This window comes from Anabrus simplex, chromosome 1 (assembly GCF_040414725.1).
Source record: "Anabrus simplex isolate iqAnaSimp1 chromosome 1, ASM4041472v1, whole genome shotgun sequence".
In the NCBI taxonomy this organism is placed as follows: Eukaryota; Metazoa; Arthropoda; class Insecta; order Orthoptera; family Tettigoniidae; genus Anabrus; species Anabrus simplex.
The window spans coordinates 1,636,835,222-1,636,861,349 of NC_090265.1; the positions used below are offsets into that span (position 1 = coordinate 1,636,835,222).

The window sequence follows — 26,128 nt, forward strand, 5'->3', positions numbered from 1 at the left end:
TTGGTGGTTGGTTATCATAACTTACTAAAGCCTTATTTCCTGCTGTCTCTACGTAGGAAGGGATATGATTTTTAAGCATGATGCGTACTGCACGTGCACCTTATATCGAAAATTGGAACTACACGTTTCATCACTTACTGAAAGTACAGTCCCATACTGACGCAAAACGTCTGAAATGTGTCCATGAGATGTTTTGGTGGGGAGATTAAAAGCTCTCACAAGTTTAATCCCTAGGCCGGCCGAATCAACAGTTATTTTACTATGATAGTCATTGCTATGAACAAAATATTGCTCACCTACATAGTGCTTGAGAAGATGATCAACTGTCTCTTGCCTCCTGCACTTAATGAAGACTTGTTGGGAAATTCCGTCAAGCTGTAATATTTCGATGTCGGCTTCATCAAGTTACAAATTTTCAAAAACCCACTCGTGGATTTCGTAGGGGGCTGGTCTTGGAATATCTCGTTCTGTGAATGTGATGACGGTTGTATTTTTCCTTTCAACTACCATCGTTCCGTAATGTCTTTAGTTAACTAAGCGTATAATACGCAAAACACTTAAACCAAGCGGGCTTTCCCCACTTCACTGTACGGCTCCACACTTGCACACACTTGCTCGAGATACGTGCTAAGGCTTGGCACGCCAGCGAGAATGAACGACAGAGAACAAGAGAACAACTGCTGTAGTACGTAGCCTGATTTTACAGATGTTGTCACTTAAAAAAAAAAGTCTATGGCATTCATATCACTTCACACATTTCTCACCTCTGATGTACTCGACCATCTCCTTGCTGAAGACAGGCAGACGGGAGCGAGTCCTTCCTTCAGCCTTGCTCTTCTTGTCCACAAGCTCCCGAACTATAGCAGGATAGTCACCCTCGGTACTGAAGATGGGATGTGCGAACATTCCAAACTGTAACGGCAAGAAGAAAATGCCTATTATAGGAGCAATAAATATCTAAGGAATTAATTGGTGCATGAGTAAATGTCTGAATGCATCATTAGAATGTGCTGATTACCTGTCTTACTTCGACAATAGAACGAGCTATCTTACAGAGCATAGAAAATACAGTAATAATTCCTGGTTGTTTTGCAATATCTTCATATTATTCATTTTCTAGACATAGTTATTTAACTGATACACCACAATTATTTCACAGTTTATGCATTCTAAAAGTAAGAACTAGGAATATTGCGATGAAGAATGTTTTCAGGGAAATTAAGTCTTCTGGCAAACTAGAAAATCAGCATAGCATTACGAAATTGACTGGCTGGCGTATGGAGCGTCCTATTTTAGGGATCTGAACCTGGATCACCAACAAGAGTAGCATGTTTTAAGAAGCTTTTGATATGTGAGTACAAGGAAAAGTGTTAAAAGCAAAATATTACAAATGAGGAAGTTCCAGCTTGGGTAGGAGAAGGCAGACCTTTAATTAAACCAGTGATCAAAAAAGAATATGACCCGAATTGGATGTCTGTTAGAAAGTGACAGTTTTCAGAAGGACGATCTGGAAGGAGCAGTTGAAGGAGGAAATAATAGAGTACTAAAATGTATACAATTTATAGATGACCGAAAGAATGGAAGCTAGAAGTAGTCGTACCGGGCGAGTTGGCCGTGCGGTTAGGGGTACGCAGCTGTGAGCTTGCATCCGAGAGCTAGAGGGTTCGAACCCCACAGTCGGCAGCCCTGAAGATGGTTCTCCATGGTTTCCCATTTTTACACCAGGCAAATGCTGGGGCTGTACCTTAATTAAGGCCACGGCCGCTTCCTTTCCATTCCTAGCCCTTTCCTTTTCCATCATCGCCATATGACCTATCTGTGTTGGTGCCACGTAAAGCAGATTGTAAACAAAAAAAGAAACTCGGGTAAATTTGGATGGACCGAGAAAGTTCGCTACGCGGTTCGAGTCACATGTCTGTGAACTTGCATTTGGGATGTGGTGAGTTCGAACCCCACTTCAGGAGCCATTAATATGGTTTTCCGTTATTTTCCATTTTCACACCAGATAAACGCCGGGGCTGAATGGCCATAGGCGCTTCCCTGCCATTTCTAGCCCTGCCCAGTCCGCTCCTACCCCATCATCTCCACAAGACCAGTGTGTGTCGGTGTGACGTAAAACAAATATCCGTGGCTAGAATATAGAACAAGAAAAGAAATTATCTTATGAAAAGTTCCCTAATAATAAGGGCGTATGGCCTCCGGAGAGGCCTGTTGCAGGTCTTTTTCTAGTAGATGGCCTATTAGGCGACCTGCATGTCTGTGAAGATGAGGGCCCTACCTAGGATGATTTCTAATGTTGAATACGCCACACACACCCAGCCCCCGAGTCATTGGAATTAACCAATTAAGGTTAAAATCCCCGACCCGGCCTGGAATCGAACCCGGGACCCTCTGAACCGAAGGCCAGTCCGCTGACCATTCAGCGCACGAGTCGGACAAAACGTTCCCTGATAATGGTAAATGCGCTACAGAATTTAAATGCCACATTGCGCAAGCCATAGCTGTATTTATGCAGAAATTCACACTACTCTATACCAGCTCCCACGCACGAATAAGGCAGTTACATATTTGTATGGAGTGTTGCATCGTATATCTCTGAAACTTTAACACTGCACAAGAGAGTAATGAACCACCTGAAAGCATTTGGAATGTGGTCCTCCCGTTGGAAGATGAAAATCTCATGGAAGGATAAGGTCTCTAATCCCAAGGCCCGTCAGATGGTAGGTAAATGATAGAAGATCCTTAGCATACGCAAACGGTGTTTCCCCATTCAAAATTTGCACAGACAGTAACAGAAGGTTTCATTGAATGCAAGGCATCATGTGGACAAACGAGATACAGCTTCATCAAATAAATACCTACTGTATACAGTATGATATGGGAGCAGACAGCTATGTGCCAAATGAAAACCTTGCAAAGGACCGCCAAACGTAGAGACATGGCAAATAGTCAGTCCTAGGATTAATAACGTACGACAGTTATGATAAGTAAGCGACAAAAGATCATTTTTACACTAAAGCAAAGCAAAACCAAGCTATCCTCGTATAAGTCATCATGGTCCCTGTGAGTTATATAACAAGGGAGGCGAGGTGGCATCTTCGTTATTTCAGATGAAGATCTTACCTTATCATCAAATTACTCATTAAATCACGTGAAGTTCCTGTGAATAGTATCTCCATTTTCACCACCCTACGGTCAGATGAGTGACAAGCTGGTTTTATCTGCACTTTAGTGTAGCTAAAGAATATTGAAATATACTTACAGAAAACTGTCTGGCACGGTCAGCAGCAGCGATGTCCTCGGTAGAGTTGGTCAGGGGTTCATGCCAATCTGTGTTGAGAGTGATGGTCACCTTTCCTGGAAGATAACAAGAACACTTGAAAAAGGCAATATTCTATACATTTTACTACATTCCACAATGATATCTATTCATTGTTAGTAAATAGGAAGATTTTTTTTGCTAGCGGCTTTACGTCGCACCGACACAGATAGGTCTTGTGGCGACGATGGGAGAGGAAAGACGTAGGAGTTGGAAGGAAGCGACCGTGGCCTTAATTAAGGTACATTTGACTGGTGTGAAAATGAGAAACCACGGTAAACCATCTTCAGGGCTGCCGACAGTGGGATTCGAACCCACTATTTCCCGGATGCAAGCTCACAGCCGCACGCCACTAATCGCACGACCAACTCGCCCGGTAGGAATAAGATAGAAGCGCCGGAAATTTGGATTTACCATCGAGTCCTGGGCATATCTTGGACTGAACACCGGGACAACACTTTGAGTATTGAGGAGATCAGAGGGTGAAACAGGCTCATGGAGAAGATCAATCGAGAACTTTTAAGACACTTCTGCTGTACGTAGCAGAGTCCTTAAGTTCGTGGGCTGGTCGTCTAGTGTCGCTGTGGTGCACTACAGCAGAGAGTTTGCACCACAGAATGTTGCCGTGACAGTTCTCTAGCCCAAGCAAGAAGCACTTCAGTATTATCAGAACTATGGTCTCTCTTATGAAGGGTAGTTGAATGTCAGCGGCGGAACTTGAGAATGTCGTAGTTTGAGCAACGAGCAAACTTCAAGTTCTGCCAAAAAATTAGGCAAATCCGCTAGCGAAACGTTTGAAATGATTAAGTTGAAATCGCCCGGACCACCACGACATGAAAAAGACGTGAAAAGGCAGGTCAAAAGACTATGTGATCCTTGAACTGTTAGCGCCAGTCCACGAACATGTTGATTGTAGTACGTACACAGGTGTACACTTTGTTGTCTACACTGTAGGCGCCAGTCCACGAATTTATTCACTGTAGCAGCTAGCTAAATATCGATCATCATCATAATCATCATCTGTTTACCCTCCAGGTTCGATTTTTCCCTCGGACTTAGCGAGGGATCCCACCTCTACCGCCTCAAGGGCAGTGGCCTGGAGCTTCAGACTCTTGGTCGGGGGATACAACTAGGGAGTATGACCAGTACCTCGCCCAGGCGGCCTCACCTGCTATGCTGAACAAGAGCCTTGTGGAGGGATGGGAAGATTGGAAGGGATAGGCAAGGAAGAGGGAAGGAAGCGGCCGTGGCCTTAAGTTAGGTACCATCCCGGCATTCGCCTGGAGGAGAAGTGGGAAACCACGGAAAACCACTTCCAGGATGGCTCAGGTGGGAATCGAACCCACCTCTACTCAGTTGACCTCCCGAGGCTGAATGGACCCCGTTCCAGCCCTCGTACCACTTTTCAAATTTCGTGGCAGAGCCGGGAATCGAACCCGGGCCTCCGGTGGTGGCAGCTAATCACGCTAACCACTACACCACCGAGGCGGACTAAATATCGATCAACACGGCGAAAACTCTGCCACTACCCTTGACACCTCACCAAAACCCGTCAAGTGTAAAAATAGGAAATAGGAAGGATAGTTGGTTATTCGTTAATTTATGACTAATATGTACCATCATGATAGCCGAGTGGTATAGTCAATAGCTTCTCGCTAAGGTGGCTGCAATCTGAATACCGGCCAATACATGTACAACGACACGTTGCACCCCGCTGGTACGGAGTGCATGTAAAACACAAGGTCCAGTGACTATGAAGGTGATACCAACAAACATGTAAAACTGCAAAAGAACCCCATGTTGCTGCAGTTCTGATGACCTATTGCCTACGAAGCCAGATCGTCTGCAGATTACGAGGTGACGCAAGGTCGGCGTGACGATTCTTCTGGGATTTTTAGACTGGAGCTATTATCTCACCGTCAGCTCGCTTCTCAATTGTTCTCACTCCCTTGGTACTTCCTTATTCCAGACAAGGTTTCTTACACTCTGGTAGAATGCATTGACTTGCCACACACTCTTACTCATTTCCATGTCCAGTCTTGTATTATCGCGCATTAATTCACTCCGTAGGTATTTCAAACTGTCAACAATATCAAGGCTTTGACCACCAATTTTCACAATGCTCTTCCCTTGTCTTTCTCCTCTTGATAACTTACCAAGGGAGATGTTCAATAAATTTCCAGTCTCATTGAAATCATTTAAGAAAAGGCTAGGAAAACAACAGATAGGGAACCTGTCACTTGGGCGACTGCCCTAAGTGCAGATCAGGATTGATTGATTGATTGATTGATTGATTGATTGATTGATTGATTGATTGATTGATTGATTGATTGATTGATTGATTGATTGATTGATTGATTGATTGATTGATTGATTGATTGATTGATTGATTGATTGATTGATTGATTGATTGATTGATTGATTGATTGATTGATTGATTGATTGATTGATTGATTGATTGATTGATTGATTGATTGATTGATTGATTGATTGATTGATTGATCCTGGGTTTACTGGAGAATGCGATCCCGATGGTACTCAACGGGTCTACTGATGATGTCAGTTATGACGTGTTTGGTTAGACGACGATTGTTAGGCAAGACATTGTTTACTTACGTATTATTTTTTTATCTATTTGACATGAACTGTAAGAATGGCGAGAGCGTTGAGTACTTGAAGGCGCAGCTCCCACCAGTTCAACCAGCCGAAATTCCAGCTGCATTTGGTGACTTTCATTCAAACTCTGCTGGAAATTATCGGCATCAGTTTTTCACAATTCGTGAGTGGCGTGAATGAACGTTAGTTGTTGCCGTAGCCTGAAGAGTGGAACAGTACTAAGGACTCACCTTGCTGCTTGGCGCGGTACTGCTCGTCATAGAGATGGTAAGCTCTAGCATGAGCGATAAGCAGGTGATGAGTGGCGAGGTAGTCCCCGACACCGGGCTTATTGATCGCTGGAGCTTTAATGAACGGTCCTCCATGTGCGTATCCAGCTACGAATGATAAGGGTTCATTGAATGTGATCCACCATTTCACCTGAAACCAACAACATATATTATAACACGTGGAATTTATGAATGTGTGCTCGTTCCTTTTTTTGTGCCACATGTAAACTGAACTTTCGTTTACCTGTGGCCGTCGCAGATTGAACCGAATTCCCATCTGAGGGAGAGAATGAGATCTGTTTCGACATAGTTTAAAACAAGTGATGTCTAATTCCCCAAAACGAATTGTTGCGGTGAGCTTGTTGTATGAACATACGCATGAATGGTTATCAACCATCAATGATCTGTATTTAGGCCTGTCTCCCAGGGCTGATCAGTTGTTTACCTAGAATTTTCTTTAATGTTTTCAAACAACTTGAAAATTTATTCCAATGCCCCACTCCTCGTCTTATAAATGAATATTTGCCCCAATTTGTCCTATTGAATTTCAAGTTTATCTTCAAATTATGATCTTTGCTACTTTTAAAAACTGTTTGTTCGTCTAGCAATGTCATGTCACGTCATTTCTCCAAAGACAGCTCGAAAACATGCCACTTATTCGAGCATCTCGTCTCCATATTCGTAACACTTCTCTGTCCGAAATCACCCAGAACAAATCTTGCTGTGTTCCTTTGAATCTTTCCTAGTTCTTATCTCAAGCAATCCTCGTGTCGTCCCATACCTTGGAGCCATACTCTAATTGGAGTCTTGCCAGAGACCATATGACCTCTCCTTTACATCCTTACACTAATCCCTAAATACTTCCATAACCATGTGAATATCTCTGCAACAATATGATTACACCAAATGAAGAACTTTCCTTATATTAACACTTAGGTACTTATAATGTTTCCCGTGAGGTACTATCACCCGATACACAGTAATTAAAACTGAGAGGACTTTTCCTCCTTATGAAACCTACAACCTGACTTTTCATCCCATTTACCATCATACCATTGTCTGCTGTCCATTCCACTACATTTTCCAGGTCCCCCCTGCAGCCGCTCACAGTCCTACAACTCATTTTCTACTCTATACAGTGTAACATCATCTGCAAATACCCTCATCTGTGATTCCATTTCTTTGCTTATATCATTTATATATATATACAAGAAAACATAAATGCCCAATAATACTGCCTATTGTGACCCCTCTCTTAATGATTACATGATCCTATAACACTTCATCTACTCTAATTCTCAGAGTTCTCTTTTCTAAAAATTTAACTACCCATTCAACCATGCTTTTGTCTAGTCAAATAGCCCTCATTTTTGTCAGGAATCTCCCCTGATCTACCCTATCAAAAGCCTTTGATAGTTTAATAGCGATACAGCCCATTTGGCCGCCTGAATCTAAAATGTCTACTACAACCTGCTGGAATCCTGAAAGTTGAGGTTCACTGTAATAACCTTTCCTAAACACGAACTGCCTTATGTCAAAACAGCCAGTAATTTCCAAAACATGTCTAGACCCAGACCTAATGAAAAGGAATCAGGCAACTATAGGCAAAGATACGGTAACCGTGGTTGAAACTCAAGAAAAAGAAGTTGTACTTAATGGTGTAGAGGAACTGAGTGTTAAGGAGGTCATTGAAATACCACAAAGTAATGATCTAAATAATTATATTGATATCTTGAGAAATAAATCTCAAATAAAGTACAGAAGGAGACCAACTATTGTTTTTAATTTGGAACGACGTGGAAACCAAATTCTTCACCAAAACCCTCCCTCCGCCAAAACGGTCATGGTTTGATACTGAGAAAAGGCCAGCAGAAGATGTCCAGTATGACACGCAGACCATATGCCGCAATATGATTACAAGGAAGAAACCACAAGATGCAAGCAAACAAACTGTCAAGGGAGATGACAATTTACTGGGAAATGCTTGTTTAATCATTCCATAGGAAGTTGTGTAAGAAAAAGCTCAACAATTGCTGATTTCATTCATTTTCTGAACATTTTATGTTGAACTGTGTACTAACTAATTATTTCCCTGTAAATAACCTTCATTGTTCAATTTCACACATTTCTGGAGGGTCACAATTTTGCTATGCCTGAATCTGAATGTACATTGTAATGTACATAGTGAATTTTGTACAAATAATTTTTGAAAGTTTCATATATTCGCATTGATGAGTTATTTATGCTCCATGAAATAAGTGTTTGTAAAAAAAATTGGTTTCTAATTAAACAAACGTTCAGATCTGAATTTCCCAGAGCATACCAACTGCACATGTCAAGCGACTGGCCTGTAATTATTCGTTTTATGTTTGTCACCATTTCCCTTGTATACTGGGGCTGCTATTGCAACTCTCCATTCACTTCGTATCCCTCGTTCACGCAAACAGTAATCAAGTAAGTCCGGCATTTGAAAAATGGCATGATATCCTTACCCACAGCTTTTAATATATTTCCAGAAATCTTATCAATCAAAACCGCCTTTCTAACTTTCAACTTTCGTATAATTTTGTAAATGTCTTTATTATCATAGGTGAATTTCAGTAATTCGCCAGTATTAGTTTCTTCCTCTATCTGGACATTATCTTTATATCCAACTACCTTTACATACTGCTGACTGAATACTTCTGCTTTCTGTAAGTCCTCACATACTCAATCCCCTTGTTTATTAATGGTCTCTGGAACGTCCTTCCTGGAACCCGTTTCTCACTTAAAGTATCTACACGTATTCTTCCATTGCTCCCTAAATTTAATATGGTTGCCATTTATATTTGCTACCATGTTTAGCTGACTTTTTCGCTGAATTCAATTTTCTAGTAAGCTCCTTCAATCTCTCCTTACCACCGCAACCATTCCTAAGTTTATTTCTTACCAATATGCACCTCCTTCCTAATCTATTTATTTCCCTGTTATAATATAGTGGGTCGTTAGCACTTTGGAAGCTACGTATCTGTTTTTACATTCCTCAACATTGGAAGCTCAAAGAAAATAGCCGAAAGTAGCAGGGATCAATTTGGAAATTCAATGTTTCTCTCATGGTCAATTTTTATGTAGCTTTCTCCAGGGATGAAAATCTTACGCTCCTGATAGTGTGATATGTAATATTGTTAATTCTACGCCACTGAATTAATTATATCGCAGTTAGAAAAGAGGTTCAGAGTTAACGAAACGATCTCAGTATTTCGGTGTAAGTTTAAAAAGTTACCAAACCGCAGAAAAAATTTAATTCAATTTCTATTTGTGATATGTTTTGAAGTTCTTGTTTATATAACCCTGTATTACATTCTATTACCACGATAGTTCATGTGTATTATTTAATTGCCTCGAAACTATGCAAGTGCATTCGTTAGGATATTAACGAATAACATGATACATTGAACTGCCAGTCTTTGATAGTTTACTCATAATATGTCCACTGTCAGAAAATATACTATTTTCAACAATTCATATACTGAACTATGTTGAAATATTACTTTTATTGTACAGAAATTAAAAAGTGCCTTTCTGTTGCCTGATTTCATATGGATTGCCCCGAACAGAATTCTGTAGGCTTTCAAGTGACTACCTTCTAAGCATTTTATTTCTCTGAATATAAAATATATGACACGATTCCTTCCCCGTCTACTGTTAAACAGATGGACTCACCCGATCACCAAAGTTCTCGTACAAGACTCTAGCGTAGTCCTCGAAGTAGTCAGCCATGATGGGATTGGTCCATCCTCCCAGGTCCTGAAGCCACTGAGGGAGATCCCAGTGATACATAGTGACCTGTAAATAAAGATAACATTAACAATACAGATAATTATCTCCAGTACTCATTTTGAATGTACAACAAATCATCTTCGTACTGGGCACAGTCGTCGTTGCTAGGACAAAGACAAGACGTGAGATGAGGCAATGACTTATTCTAAAATTTGTAGGATCAACTTGTAGGATTCCAGCAAGATATAGCAGATATCTCGGATTCACGAGGTCAAATGGACTGTATCGCGATTCACCTATCTAAGGTAATTGATACGGTAGATCATGGAAGACTACTGGAAAAAATTAGTGCAATTGGACTAGAAAAAAGAGTGACTGAATGGGTGGCTATATTTCTAGAAAATAGAACTCAATGAATTAGAGTAGGCGAAGCTTTATCTGACCCTGTAATAATTAAGAGGGGATTTCCTCAAGGCATTATTATCGGATCTTTATATTTTCTTATGTATATAAATGATATAGTAAAGAAGTGGAATCAGAGATAAGATTTTGTTGCGGATGATGTTATTCTGTACAGAATAATAAATAAGTTACAAGATTGTAAGCAACTGCAGAATGGACAGCAGGCAATGGTATGGTAATAAACGGGGTAAAAAGTCGGGTTGTTAGTTTCACAAATAGGAAAAGTCCTCTCAGTTTTAATTACTGCGTTGATGGGGAGAAAATTCCTTTTGGGCATCACTGTAAGTAAGCCTACCTAGGTGTTAATATGAAAAAAGAGCTTCATTGGGATAATCACATAAATGGGATTGCAAACAAAGGGTACAGATCTCTGCACATGGTTATGAGGGTGTTTAGCGGTTGTAGCAAATTGTAAAGGAGAGGGAATATAAGTCCCTGGTAAGACCCCAAATAGAGTATGGTTCCAGTGTATGGGACCCTCACCAGGATTACTAGATTCAAGAACTGGAATAAATCCAAAGAAAAGCAGCTAGATTTGTTCTGGGTGATTTCCGACAAAAGAGTAGCATTACAAGAATGTTGCAAGTTTGGGGTGGGAAGACCTGGGAAAAAGATGACGAGCTTCTCAACTAAGTGGTATGTTCCGAGCTGTCAGTGGAGAGATGGCGTGGAATGACATTAGTAGACGAATAAGTTTGAGTGGTGTCTTTAAAAGTAGGAAAGATCACAATATGAAGATAAAGTTGGAATTCAAGAGGAAATATTGGGGAAAATATTCGTTTATAGGAAGGGGAGTTAGCTATTGGAATAACTTACCAAGGGAGGTGTTCAATAAATTTCCAATTTCTTTGAAATCATTTAAGAAAAGGCTAGGAAAACAACAGATAGGGAATCTGCCACCTGGGTGACTGCCCTAAATGCAGATCAGTAGTGATTAATTGAATGGATTCCTGGGATATAGCCATCCGTACTGCATTCACCTGGTTCCACAGTTCATCTTTGGTGGTTGGCATTGGGTCAGAGCGCCGCACCCGTCGTTTCACCATATTCCACACATTTTCGATTGGCGACAAGTCCGGTGATCGAGCGGACCAGGGCAACATCCTAACATCCTGGAACAACAAGAAGGCACGTATTCGTGCAGCAACAAGTGGTTGCACATTGTCCTGCTGAAATATGGCGTCTTGAGTGTCGTACAGAAAGGGTATGACTACGGGTCGCAGGTTGTCATTCACGTACGTCAGACTGGTCACAGTGCTCTGGACACGAACCAGCTGTGATTTGTGATTGTACCCAATAGCAACCCACACCATAAAGCCTTGGGTTGGCGCTGTATGCCTGTGCGAATGCAGTCAATGTGTTGCCCCTCCCCCTGTCTGCGGCAAACCAATATGCGGCCATCATTTTCAAGCAAACAGAAACTGGATTCTTCCGAAAAACTCTATCTGCTGCCATGCCTTTCCCCAGTGACGTCTTTCGATACACCATTACAGTCTAGCTTGTTTATGCACATTAGTTAAAGGTAGGCGGAGAAGTGGACGACGCGCCGGTAACCTAGATAGTAATAAGCGGCAACGGACTGTCACTCCTGATAGTGTACGATGTGTGACACTGTTCCACTATTGCGCCAGAGCCGAGGAGGACGCAGATCTGCCCTGCATTGCCATTCGGATGAGGTGTCGATCTCCTCCGGGGGTGGTCTGTTGGTGCGACCGGACCTACCTCGTCGTGTTCTACGACCTTCTGTGAACCATTCCGTACACAGCCGTTGCACTGCCGACACACTTCGTCCCACACGAGCAGCAATTTCCCGAATGGATGCATCATGTTCTCGCATGCCAATAATGCGCCCTCTTTCAAACTCACTCATTTGACGGTCCGGTTGTCGCATACGTCTGCGAGGCATCCTGCACGTCTCCTCAAGTCACACTGATTCATTACGTTCGGCGTATAGCGACAACGAGAGCCGCGGGCATGTTTTACCAGTCGGTGGTGGTGCGCCGAGATAACAATGTGGACCTTGAACTTGAGGGCCGACATGGTTCAAATGCTAATCATTTCTTCAGAACATACCAATGCACATGCCCTGTGAATATGAACTTCCTATCCCTAGTATTCCAAGGTGTTCTGGTTTTTATGAACATGAGTGTATATATATATATATTTGCTCTTCTTTACACTTAAGAGGTTGTGGTCACATGTCAGCAGTAATTGAAGAGTTTTCACCATGCTGATCGATCTTTATTCAGCTGCCAAGCCTCTAATAAGGGCTTTCCAATAAGCGTCCTTATCCGATCAACCCATTTGGTAGAAGTTCGTCCATGAGTTCTCCATGCTGGCACCTTCCTTTCTACCACCACCTTTTCCATGGTTTCCTTCCTTCCTTCCTTCCTTCCTTCCTTCCTTCCTTCATTCCTTCCTTCCTTCCTTCCTTCCTTCTTGAAATATCTCTAAAATATCCCTAGAATGCTCGGTTGATCTCCTTGAGCCTGTTTCTGACCCTGATCTTTTCAAGAACCGAAGCGTTGGCCCGGTATTTCGCCCCCCGATATGGCCAAAAACTCGACGGCAGTCTCTCATTTGCAGTGCTTCTATCGTCTTCCTATCAGCTGTTCCTACAGTCCATGCCTCAGAGGCGTATGTGGAGATCAGAAATATCAGCTCATTTACCATTTTAACTTCTGTAATGTTTGTGCTAGTTGTGTCCCTCCATATTTTGCTAAGTTTGGCAGTCGCCAGGCTGGCCAAACCTAGACTCTCGTTGCCTCATCCAAGCAGCCTCTGTAGATTAATCTCCCCTTTAGCTCAAACCCAGCTCCATGTGTGTCAGGTTGTTGTACGCTCTCTCCAAGATGACTTTCGTCTTGCTCTTGTTGATCACAATTCCATACTTCCTGTTCGTTCTTCTTGGTCGGTCCATGATTACCAACCCTCTGGCATCATTATGCAGGGTGGTGGGGAACAACATGAACCGAGTACAAGAGCGTTAGAGTGTTGGTCATACCGATAATTAATTTGAAAAAAAAATTCGTCGATATCTCGCACCGTTTTCATTTTATCACCTGCTGAAGTTAGCCAATCAGATCGTTTTGCGGGCGAATTCAAATGGGTTTTGCGAGGCGGTGTTGCTAAATCTGCATGTGGCTTGGTCGGGCTTGAGAGTCTTGCCGAGAAATGAGCATCAATAACACACCGTGCGTTTCAACCAATTCCACCGTATCTTGCTTGCTATGGGCCGAGCCTATCAGCAGGGAGGTGCTTGTTCAAGTCCCTCCCCTGGAGAAGTTTATTTCTTCTATTGGCGCTCTCAAGCCTGTTATAAGCCAGGTGCAGATTTAGCAACACCGCCTCACAAAGCCCATCTGAAGTCAATCTCGAACGATCTGATTGGCTAACTATAGCAGCTGATAAAATAACAATGGCGCGAGATATCTACTTACTTTTTCCGATTATTTATCTTTCCAAAAAATAAGTCATTAAATCTCACAGAGTAGAATATTCAACAAGGGCGGTGTAAACTGTCTCTAAGGTGGTTGTTTATCATTTTATTACTATAATGTTTCTCCTATTTACTAAAGATCGTGAAGCCTCCGTGGCTCAGGCGACCGCGCGCCGGCCTCTCACAGCTGTGTTCCATGGTTTAAATCCCGGTCACTCCATGTGAAATTTGTGCTGGACATAGCGTAGGCGGGACAGGTTTTTTTCCGGGTACTCCGGTTTTCCCTGTCATCTTTCGTTCCAGCAACACTCTCAAATACCATTTAATTTCATTAATCATTCCCCCAGAGAAGTGCGACAGACTTCGGTAGCCGGCACAAATCCTATCCTCGCCGCTAGAGCGGGGCTCCATTCATTCCATTCCTGACCCGGTCAAATGACTGGAAACAGGCTGTGGATTTTCATTTTCATTACTAGAGATCGTGCATATAAATTGCCTCCCATTTACCTAGGACGCTGAATCCTCAAACGGGACTATGCGCCATGTTTCGAGAAGAAGGAGGGAAGTTAATTTTCTGGCCTCCTTTTCTGCAGCCCCAAAATATTCATAAATTCCTCGTAGTCACAGTGGTATTACACTCGAATGATGAAGGAATAACGGAATTCACCGACAATATTCTGGTCACTTCGTATCAGAAGTAGCCACATTCCCTCCTATGATGCGGACAGAATAATCATCATCTATTAAACGCATCACCAATAACTACGAATAATTTCATTGAAAATTGTAAACCCCAGCTGTCCAAGTGTATACAAAACAAATACACCACGACACCGATGATTTGCTAAGAATCCTACGCAGAAAGGAAAGAATCGCTTTTTCCCTAATAATTTTTAAAACATAATCGATTCGAGGAGTTCAAAAACCAGTCATCTCCATTCGTTTTTACAGAATTTAGATTCCTTAACTTTTCAGCTCTACTGATATGGACATACCATTCAAGAAGAAAACAAGTAAACTCCTCTTGTATAGAGGAAATATTTCGTAGTGAATTCTCCATTTAGTTTATTTTATTTTTGTGTTTGCTGATTTTTACAACAAAACGACTGATACAGAAGGTAGTTGTTCGGACGGTAAATCCAACAAAAATGAAAAGGGATTAAAAAACCCATGAGTCATATAAAATGAAAATGAGAGAGCGAAGGTGTTCACAATTTATCACAAAGAAAGGCAAATGTATACCTAAACGTTCTACAGGCGAAATTTTCCGGTAAGAAATGAGGATGCGTTATTATTATTAATATTATTTAATTATTAATTACCTATTTTCAACACCCTTTATTTTTAAACATTTTCAAGGTTTTAAATCAGATTTCATTTTTTTTATTTTCAGGTGTGGGATGAAAATGTTTTTGTAAATTTACTCCGGAAGAGAGATTTGAGATTCTTTGTCATATCAACAGTTTTGATGACGAAAATTCTCAGGGTGGTTTCTTATATTCAAATCAGAATAAGAATAATGTGGCCTCAGCTGCCGTGTGCAAGCACTTTAATTTGACGTCATCTGGCTGCTTGCTCGTCACTTTCAAAGTTCCGTTGGGTTAACACCAGTTGTGTCCATAGAGATCTTTTACTCGTACATGCCGATATCGTACGACTGGGAGTGTCGAATGGACTTTCTTCCGTCCTTCAAAACTCCGACTACCTCTGCCGTGTTTTAACCCGCTATCTTGGGATTCGAAGGCCGACACTCTACCACTGATCCACAGATGGAGCTATTCACTTACTGAATGCGAAAATACCCTGAGAATACGCAGATCTGAAAGTGAAGAGAGAAAATCTAAGCCTAAGGTAATGATCTATAGTTATCGTTATCACTAACGCCCAGATGTTGATGACATAAAGGATGTTAAAAATGCACTTAAAATGACTTTATTAAATGACCTAAAAGTAATAAAATATATTTAAAAATTATGTTAAAAATTAATGTTTATAAACCCTTCAGAAAATAGTAGGTTGTACTAAAGTACATAATATAGAGGCAGCTCAAATGCAGACTACACAATATAATGAATCTTGGTTGAAAAAGAAACAGTCTGAAAATAACTCTACATAATAAATGACGATTTGTGAAATTAAAGTCTACAAAAACATTCAAAAACTATAAGAGCCGACCTGAGAAATTCACGTCTACAAAATTTAAAATATAAATATGATTCAGAAAGTAAAGACTCGAAAGAACACAAGAATAACACTACTTAATATTTATGAAAATGAAAACCTACAACCTGTTTTCCAGTCAATGATCGGGTCAGGGATGGGGTGAATGAAGGCCCGAACTTGCGGCGAGGATAGGAATTGTGCCGGCTGCCGAGGCCTGTCGCACGCCTCTGGGGCAATGATTAGTGACTGATAGATGAAATGAAACGATAGTGGAGAGTGTTCCAGGATTGAAAGATGACAGGGAAAATCGGAGTAGCCGGAGAAATACCTGTCCCGCCTCCGCTTTGTCCAGCACAAATCTCACATGAATGGCCGCAATTTGAACGGTATCCAGCGGTGACAGGCCGGCGCATTGCCGCCTGAGCCACGGAGGCTCTAGTACTTAATATGTATATAACTATTAGTTGAGGCTTTCAGACGTAACTTCATAAAATAATATGGTAACGTGACAAAAGGGACAAAATGACCTAAACAGACAAAAATATCCAAAATATCAGATAAAAATTCTCCAAATCAAAGAAAATATACAAAATTAAAAAGTGCAATAAATGCAAATAATAAAAATTCAATATTTGTAATCGAGGTTCCATGAACAGAGTTCGTATATATTGGAGGATTGCATCTGACCACTCCATAAAAAGGTGACATGTCATCAATATCCAGGCGCTAGTTACCACATACTCTACAAAGGTGTCAGCACAAACTTATGTAAACAGGCATTTATTGCTTTACATGGCATAGCCAAATGTCGTGTTAAACGCCTTTAGCGACATGCTATAATAGGTAAATCACTAGTTGATATTAGACGTCTTAGTACTGGATCCAGTCATAATGTAAAGTATGATGATATTGGTTCAAATATTCATGAATTCATAAGCTGTTTGGACATAAAGAAGTCCATTACTCAAGTAATGTGAAGAAGAAACATCTCTCTAGTCGATTGAAAATAAAAGTGCTTCACAAAATGTTGTGTGAAAAATATCCTGAAGGTGAAGTCACCCGCCATTCCTTCTGGCAGTATTTTAGTGAAAACTTCAATATAGCTTTTAGAAGACCACAAGTAAATGTGTGTAGTTGCTCGTGCAAATTAATATTTGCTCTGTACAAAAAAACCTGAAAGTGGTTCCACTACCAGTAAAGGAAGTATATTCTGGAAAAGTTGGCATAAACTAATATAAAATTGCAAACATCAAAAAAGAAAAGAGTTAAAATACGTTACCTCCCAAATGAGTTTCTGATTTCTACAAGGAAAGTTGTATGTGGCCCAGCACAGATTGTCCTGATCCAGAAGAGTATTTCTGAATCTACAGACTTAGTTTGCTACCATCGTTTGTAACCATGCTCCGGAGTATTTCTGAATCTATAGACTTAGATTAGCTCTTCATATTACTTTGTTAACTGTTGATACTGAACCCTTGAACTTACCATTCCATCGTTGGTCGGCCACGGCTGCTACAGTAGAACAATTTAGAACTCTTAAATCTTGGGTCGTTGCGGGAATAAATTCGGTCACGATCTTAACCAAACGATGGGGTTCAGAAGAGAGCCTAACTACTTGAAATGAGGAGCAAAAATGTGCTTACTAACTTTTATTGAACTGAAATAGCACGATAACATAATTAATTTAATATGCATCCTTGCCACAAAAATAAAAAAAATTATAAATTATTGATTTTGAATGTTCCAAACACAGTCACATTACATAACGTCACTTCGTTTCTTACAATGCCGAAGATTTGCTTCGGAGAAGCTAATATGTTAGTGGACAGCGAAACTGAAAACTGAAAAAGGGAAGACCTGAAAACCGGGCACCTATCATTCCAAACGAGAACTGAGAGTTAATCCACACGATCCGTGGAAAATCTGACTTTCAACAAGTAGAACGCCTGATTTTCTCTCAATTAAGGTTATCCACCAGTCAAATACCCTTCACGGATACGGAAACATCCGCCGAATGGACCCTTAATCGAACCAAACTGACTATCAGTTGCTTTGGATAGGTTGCGAAATATTATGGGAAAGCATGGTGTTCACTACAAGTTAACAGCATCATTCACAATTGACCTAAATTCCACCATGTATTTGTCATTCATGACACCCTTAAGTGATACGTTAATCCCGATGCTAACTGTGCATCACCCAAACAACTGTTCGGAAGGAACCAACAACCACATGATCCGGGAGGATCTTACGTTAAGTCGTTCTAAAGGAACAAAACTGCGAAATGCAGGAAACACTTACTAATCATGCATTTAGAAGAAATGCCAAACACTGAAGTTAATCAAAAAGTGAAAAGTCACTTGAAAATATTATTATTGAACCGATTTTCAGGTTAGAAATGGGTTTATTATGCTTAATAAATTTACCAGTCCACGCTAAAATTTACTACAAATTTAAGGAATTCTTTCCCTTGAAAAACAATGCTACCAGTACAGATCTCTCTATTTACTGTCTGTCCCAACACACTACTGGTAAAGTGATTACTTACTTACTTACTATGAATAAGAATGAAAATACGACAAGGTGAAAATAAAATAAAATACTGGCTGACGAATCGAAACCGCATTCGCAACTCAAGTCTCATTCTAAAACACTGAGTGTCAATATGCACACCATCAAACGAAAACGGACGTTAAAACGAGAAACAATGAAGTTCGTAAAAATAAATTAACATCTCAAAGTCATACAGCTTAACACGCACGAAGAAACACAGTAAAAATATTTAATCTAGATCGGGTCGATGTCCCACACTTGGACAGCCCTCATTTATCAACAACAGTCCCGTTATCTCAATGAGAGCTTCGCATAGACCCTCTACAATAAATCATATCGTACTGTAACTGCTACCTTCCCCCAGGCCACTTCCACAAAAGAACAAACAAAAGAGAACATCTAAACCGAGACTTGAGCGTGTACAGCTACCATCCCAGACCTATCGTCGGGCTCACTTGAAATCTGTACACCCTAAACCTAATCAGTATATACATGATGCCTTCCAAATCCTATCGTCGGGCGTGACCTAGGACGTCTCATCACCAATGACTCCAAGAATAAACACGTGACGTCCTAAATCTATCGTCGGGCGTCAAAGTGGGTCGTACTACGTCTCCCTCAGCATATCAGGCGAACCGCAATTTCCAACAAACCTCCAACAGTAACACTGAATCTGGTCAGACAAAAAATACGCACGACGGAACTACGTCTCTTATCAAAAGAATGCGAGTCGAAACACGGTAAGTGCCTACCTCTCGAAAAAAATACAACAAGTGTCTATCTCATCATAATATGTGAACTCAAAAATAAATAGACGTGACGAACGATTCTCCACCTCGAACACAATTTCAGCCTGTGCACTGAAGTGTCAGGGCTGCCAATGAAAATTCCCAACACACGTTTCCCTTTTAGTGGATGCCTTCAAAATAATAATCATCACCATCACATTCGAAATTCTCAGATCGCCTATCATCAATTCCAACCATCTTATCCATGACCTCTCCAATGAACAAATTAAATATAACCCAACCGTGTGTCAAAATTTCTCTTCAATCCGTGAGGCCGTACCTTATCTTAACAAAAATCACTGGATGTTTACTACCAAGACCTTTACATTTTACTAGAGTCGTTTTCACTTGGAATCGTTCTATAAATTTACAATGCTTCACATCATAGTCGTCTCAAATTCGGATTGATTGCGGAAAACAATACAGCCTGTTTCAACACAGCCTGTTCCTAAATACTTCCTCTACAAAAATGTCTCAACACTCTTTCTCATCGCTTTATTTCAGCGGTAACACTTCTCTCTCATCTCCACGTACATATAAATCCATCGCTTTCAATCCCTTTTCCTTCAAGACCCTTTTTCATACTTCGATCCCCTGGTGAAAACGACAACATTATTAAGCACATCTCTGACCTTACTATTATTACGACTTTCGAACCTCAAAAATCCAAGAGCACACATCGACCTTTCGCAATACTGGTATACACGATGTCTCGAAATTTTTTTCCCGTTAATGACTGTGACTCTAACAAAATTTTATTGACATTATCTAAATATGATTACGATCCTTGGAAAAATAACTGGTTAAATGCAATTTGACATAGAAGAATTTCCTTATCCCGCGGTAGACATTATTATTATTATTATTATTATTATTATTATTATTATTATTATTATTATTATTATTATTATTATTATTATTATTATTCAACATTTCTGAATACAACTGACACCTGAAATTACAATGTTCGCCACGACAAATTTACACTTATAACGTTCACAAATCCGCACTTTGAATGATATCTCATCTCAACACCAAATTTTAAGCGTCGCATTTTACCGTTCTTGACATGAATTTTACACACTGAAATTTTCACACGCTGACCAAAATTTACAACACCTTTCGCCTGATAATTACGAATATCACCCGACAATCATCTGGAAATTTTGTTTAGGACAGACAGTAACTAAATAACTAACTACAACATAATATAAAATAGACAGACCTGCACAATGGTGACATTCTCAGCATTCTGATTGCATCATCCCAGCAACCTCGTACTTAGCCACTCATTTTTACAGATAACATTTTCATTTTTAAAATCTCACTCATCCAAACACTACCCTTCACACACACGAGATTAAAACTACCATATAAATAATGCACTTTCTCTGTAACTCGCACCACGAACTTCCCTCGCTCTGCAGTCGACTACAACTGTCTGATGCGTTCCCAGTGGTTTCTTTCTCCGTTGTTTCAATAAGAACAGGTGGTCGGACGATAAGGGAGTAGGACTACCTTGAATCTCTTCCCCCAGACCTTCTTCACTTACAAGAGTACAGGAAATGATAAAAATAAAATCTGCTATGTATTTTTCAACCAGCCTACACCTTCCCAGTTCGTCTGCAAACGTTCACAGCTTCTCCAATCACTTTTCTTCTTAACTAAGTATATGGACCTTAGCCACGAACATGTATTTGGTTATCGTCGGTCAATCTGGCGCGAAATTCTAATGACGACGGGCACGAGCTCCCGCGGCTTCAAGTTCCAGATCGACACTGAAAAATCTACGGTGGGGGGTTTCTTTTATAATTTCCGGAAGGACGCTATCCCCTCTATGAGGCTTGGTGGTGTAATCTGCCAAATTTGCTTCTAATAGACCAATTTTGATAAGATTTGTCCCAGAACTCCGGACAGACTTGTACTTATGTTCGATGTTAATTTTATAATTTTTCTGCATTCACAACAGGAGAAATAAATTGTTTCTGCCCGTGCGTTTCGCGCGTTTTCTTCTGCCCACGACCTTGGCACGTGTAACTAGCTCGCTGTTCTCACGCTAACACACACTTAGGCTTAACTGCATCTAAAATTGTCCCTGGTGTCACTACCTTTACAGAGGGTGTATGAATAATTTTGCTTATTTATTTCTTCCTTTACTATATTGTCAAAATCCCTCGTTGTGCAGAATTCATTAATTTAGAAAATTGTCGGGCACTCGAGTTCCACCGAGGTGTCCCGGCAATCCACGAGCTCGCCGGGAAGGAAGAACCTCCCCACGCAACATCGGGCTCTTGGGAGCGCAAAATGGCTGCCCTCAAACATACAGTAGTTCCTGAATGCCAAATAAATATTTGGGAAAAATAAAAATTTTTCTCACCGTAGAATTATGGGTTCATAATCCACCTACAACAACGAAATGTTTACCCAGAAAGGGGAAATATTTAAACAGATATATTCCTTCAAAATTCTAAAGTGTACATGGGAATTTTGATACAGATGAACCATGATTCTACGTAAACTTTCCCAGCCGATCTCACTCTTGACGTAGGGCTCTGTTACTTTCACGTATTTCCCTGTTTTCTTCTTCCAACAATAGGATCGCGTTACAGATGTCATCAACAAAGTCTTCTCTTAAGAATGAACATTGTAAACATTCAGCGTCTTTCTCTTCTTTACTCCCGCTGCTTGCCTGTCCTTGGAGTGGTGCCTCGACCTGTCTTCCTCTCGACGTGACGATCATATTTACTGGTTGTACCTCTTCTTCTTCTTCTTCTTCTTCGGTGACCATTTCCCCAGCTGGCAAGGCTGCGTCATCCTGTAGTGGAATTCTTTCTTCGGCTCTATGATCAATCTGTAAATTTCTTGTTGGGTTGCGGTCATCATTTAATTTGGAGTTGCTCGAAGTCTGTTTCCTGTTGTTATTGATGTTATGTGCGTCATTCGGTTGTCTCTCCTTCAGAATCTGGGATGAAAGACTCTGAACCTTTTCCTACTGGGAATTTGAAGTTGTTTTTCTTCTATCAAGAGTAGACATTGACTCCTGCTCAAAATCTGGCGCAAATGGGTTCAGACCGGAGTTTCGTTGGTCTTGCCTATGTGCCTTCTGGAATTCCAAACCTTCAGCCCCGAAACAATCGGTGTTGACGTCCTGGCGCTGTATAGCCCCCTGCCATTTTTTCCTTTCGTGGTCCTTCCTTAACCCGTCGGTGTACTGAACACGTTCACGGTACCGTTCATCCTCATCACGGCGGAAGTTCTGGGTTCGATTATTTCCCCAGTCCCTGCGGTTATTAAGTCCATTCCTGAAATTCCTCTGGTTTTCTCTGTCCCCATCGTATCGCCTCCAGTAAGGGTTCCTCCTTTGTGGATAATTCCAATTACCCCTACGCCTTTTCCAATCCTCATTTCGTGGATGCGAGGGTTCCCAGTTATTGCGAAACTCACGCCTCCGCTCAGTCGGCTGTGGTTTCCCCTGCTCAGGTGCCTCTGTACTTCCCTCTGGAACCTGGCTAACCGTGTTTACATGTTGCTCGTGCGATCGTCCCCCTCTGGGTGCTATTTGATTATGGGTATGATCCAATTGCCTAAGGATCATTTCTGCCTGCATGGGGGTCTCTACCTTTGATGCAATGAGCATCCTTTGTACTTCGGGAGGTAACTGCTTCTGGATGGCCTGTACCAACTCTTGCTCCGAGGGCGGCGCCTCAAGTTCTCTGAACTTTACCATTTGTGCAATAAAGTATTCACTGAACTTTGTAGGGCCTATTGCATTATACCGACGTGAGTATAGCTCTAATCTAAGACTCTGCTGAATTTCCGTACTCCAAAATTTATTGAGAAACGCCCTCTGGAATTCATCAAAGGTATCAAAGTGGTATCGGAAGCCTTTAAACCATAAAAGTGGTGCCCCCTCTAAATATCTTTCAGCTACCCTCAACTGACGTTCCTCAGGAATCTTGGCGTCCCGGATGTACTCCCTGAGATCCTTAAGAAATCCCTTCGGCGTGGTATGTGGACCTCCATTAAATTTCTTAGGCTGGTCCTCATGTAACTTGATCATGTTAATAACGTTTGTGACCCCTGAGCCTTGAGATCGACTGGTATCTACATTTGAGCTCTGACCGTTATTATTCACATGACTGATATTTGGCAATTGACCACTGAGGTCAGAGTTAACAGCTGTCGAGGTTTGACTTAATACTTTGTCCACCTTGGACTGCATATCTACCACGCTGCTAATCCAACTGCTCATTTCGCTCTTAATGAACCCAACTTTCTTGTCTGTCTCTTCCTGGGCTGACGTGATTTCCCTTAAATCCTGTTCTATACTAATTTGCCTGTCATTGAATTCCCTGGTATGTTCAGTTTTCATTTCAACTAACTCCTCTTGAATTTCTTTAATTAAAATTTCGGAGTCCTCATTAGCCGCTTGGAGTTTACTAATTGCTTCCTCATTAACTTGCAACAATTTCTTCTCCATGGTTTCGGTTTTTGACAATACCTGACTTTCCAATTCCACACTAATTTTATCTACCTTGTTGTTCAGTGACTGAATGTCCGCAGATAATATTTGACGTTGTTCCTCTATTATGGTTAACGTTTTCCCCTTTTCCTTATCACTGGAGATCCGCATCTCTACGACCTGTTGTGTAATGTCGTCCTTAAATTCAACCTGGCTGTCGATCAGCTGCTTATGCGCCGCCTGGCTCTCCAGTAAATGCTTGTCAAGTTCCTTTCTCATCTCATCCTGACTATCACATAACCTATTGTACATGTCGTGGCTTTCGTCAAAACGCTTGTCCATATCGGTTTTTAAACTGTCATGGATTTTAGAAAATTGTTTGTCGAAATCGTTCTTTAAACTGACCTGCACTTCCGCAAATTGTTTGTCAATTTCATTCCTAATTTCCACTCGGCTATCATCAAAACGCTGGTTGAGTTTACCTATCTCACCCCTAACTTCCTCTTTAAGTTCGGTACAAATAGTGTATGTCTCCTGAACTACGTTCTTCAATCCAGCCTTCAACTCATCACTAGACTCTCTACACCTAGCCTGGGTATCCTCGATACTACTCTGTAACTCCTCGATCTTACCATCCAAACTTTCATTATGAGCCTTCATGTCCTCTCTCAAATTCTCACTCTGGACTTTCGCGTCCTCCATCTTACTATCCAAACTATCTATCTTACTATCCAACTTCTCATTTGTCTTAATATTTAACATCTCCATCTTACTACCCAAATTCTCATTCTGGACTTTCGTGTCCTCCATCTTACCATTTAAACTATCATTCATGGCTTTCATGTCCTCTCTCAATTGACCACTCATTTCTTCCATCACCTGCCTTAGCAGATCCACGGTCACCTGACCTTCCATCTCACAATACCACAAAGAATACAATAATGAGTACGCTGGCTGTTGATGCAACCAGAATACTCCAAACTACCAGGGAAAGAATTCACTACCTACTGCGTTTTCACATACAAACGCTGTTATAATTTTAATACCGAAACTGACAACATTCCAACAGTTGTCTTATAAAATTTTGTTTACATGGCTGGTATCACAAAATTGTTTAATAAAAGAAAATTCTGAAGTTAATAAGTTACTCTGGATAAATGTCCCAAATAGTTTCGCTTCCACAAATTAAGTAAATAAAGAACATGTTAACGCATAAACTTTGAATGTAATTCAGCATTACCACTTCCAAAACTTATATTGGCAACATGACATAAGCTTCAATACAGCTTTAAATACTGGTTTCCTAAAATGCATTGTGACTGTTATTATTATTATTATTATCTACCAAGTAGTTACGCTCCTCATTAAACGTGTTAATATCTAGCACTCTCATTGGGCATAATTCGTTTAACTGTGGCTCAGCCATAATTTTCACCCGCTTGTATTATTTATAATGTGGCTTAAGCCTCAACATTATTTTATATTTTTCTAACATTTATTTTCAATGGATAATTTCATTATCGTTATCGTGGCATCATATCATTATCGTGACTTTAAGGCCCACAGTTGATGGCGCCACTTCTACTACTGAACCCTTGAACTTACCATTCCATCGTTGGTCGGCCACGGCTGCTACAGTAGAACAATTTAGAACTCTTAAATCTTGGGTCGTTGCGGGAATAAATTCGGTCACGATCTTAACCAAACGATGGGGTTCAGAAGAGAGCCTAACTACTTGAAATGAGGAGCAAAAATGTGCTTACTAACTTTTATTGAACTGAAATAGCACGATAACATAATTAATTTAATATGCATCCTTGCCACAAAAATAAAAAAAATTATAAATTATTGATTTTGAATGTTCCAAACACAGTCACATTACATAACGTCACTTCGTTTCTTACAATGCCGAAGATTTGCTTCGGAGAAGCTAATATGTTAGTGGACAGCGAAACTGAAAACTGAAAAAGGGAAGACCTGAAAACCGGGCACCTATCATTCCAAACGAGAACTGAGAGTTAATCCACACGATCCGTGGAAAATCTGACTTTCAACAAGTAGAACGCCTGATTTTCTCTCAATTAAGGTTATCCACCAGTCAAATACCCTTCACGGATACGGAAACATCCGCCGAATGGACCCTTAATCGAACCAAACTGACTATCAGTTGCTTTGGATAGGTTGCGAAATATTATGGGAAAGCATGGTGTTCACTACAAGTTAACAGCATCATTCACAATTGACCTAAATTCCACCATGTATTTGTCATTCATGACACCCTTAAGTGATACGTTAATC

The 26,128-nt window shown here is 40.7% G+C and overlaps 1 protein-coding gene across 1 annotated transcript in view; it reads right to left on the reverse strand.

Moving 5' to 3' along the window:
* The window catches only part of LOC136881393 (myrosinase 1-like), a 53,769-nt gene that overhangs the window by 21,743 nt on the left and 5,898 nt on the right, over positions 1–26,128 (reverse strand). Inside the window, exons 4-7 of the mRNA XM_067154149.2 lie at positions 9,907–10,029; positions 6,166–6,355; positions 3,263–3,357; positions 765–912 (exon numbers count right to left, since the gene is read on the reverse strand). Coding sequence (XP_067010250.2) covers positions 765–912; positions 3,263–3,357; positions 6,166–6,355; positions 9,907–10,029 — 556 coding nt within the window. The remainder of the gene's footprint in view (positions 1–764; positions 913–3,262; positions 3,358–6,165; positions 6,356–9,906; positions 10,030–26,128) is intronic.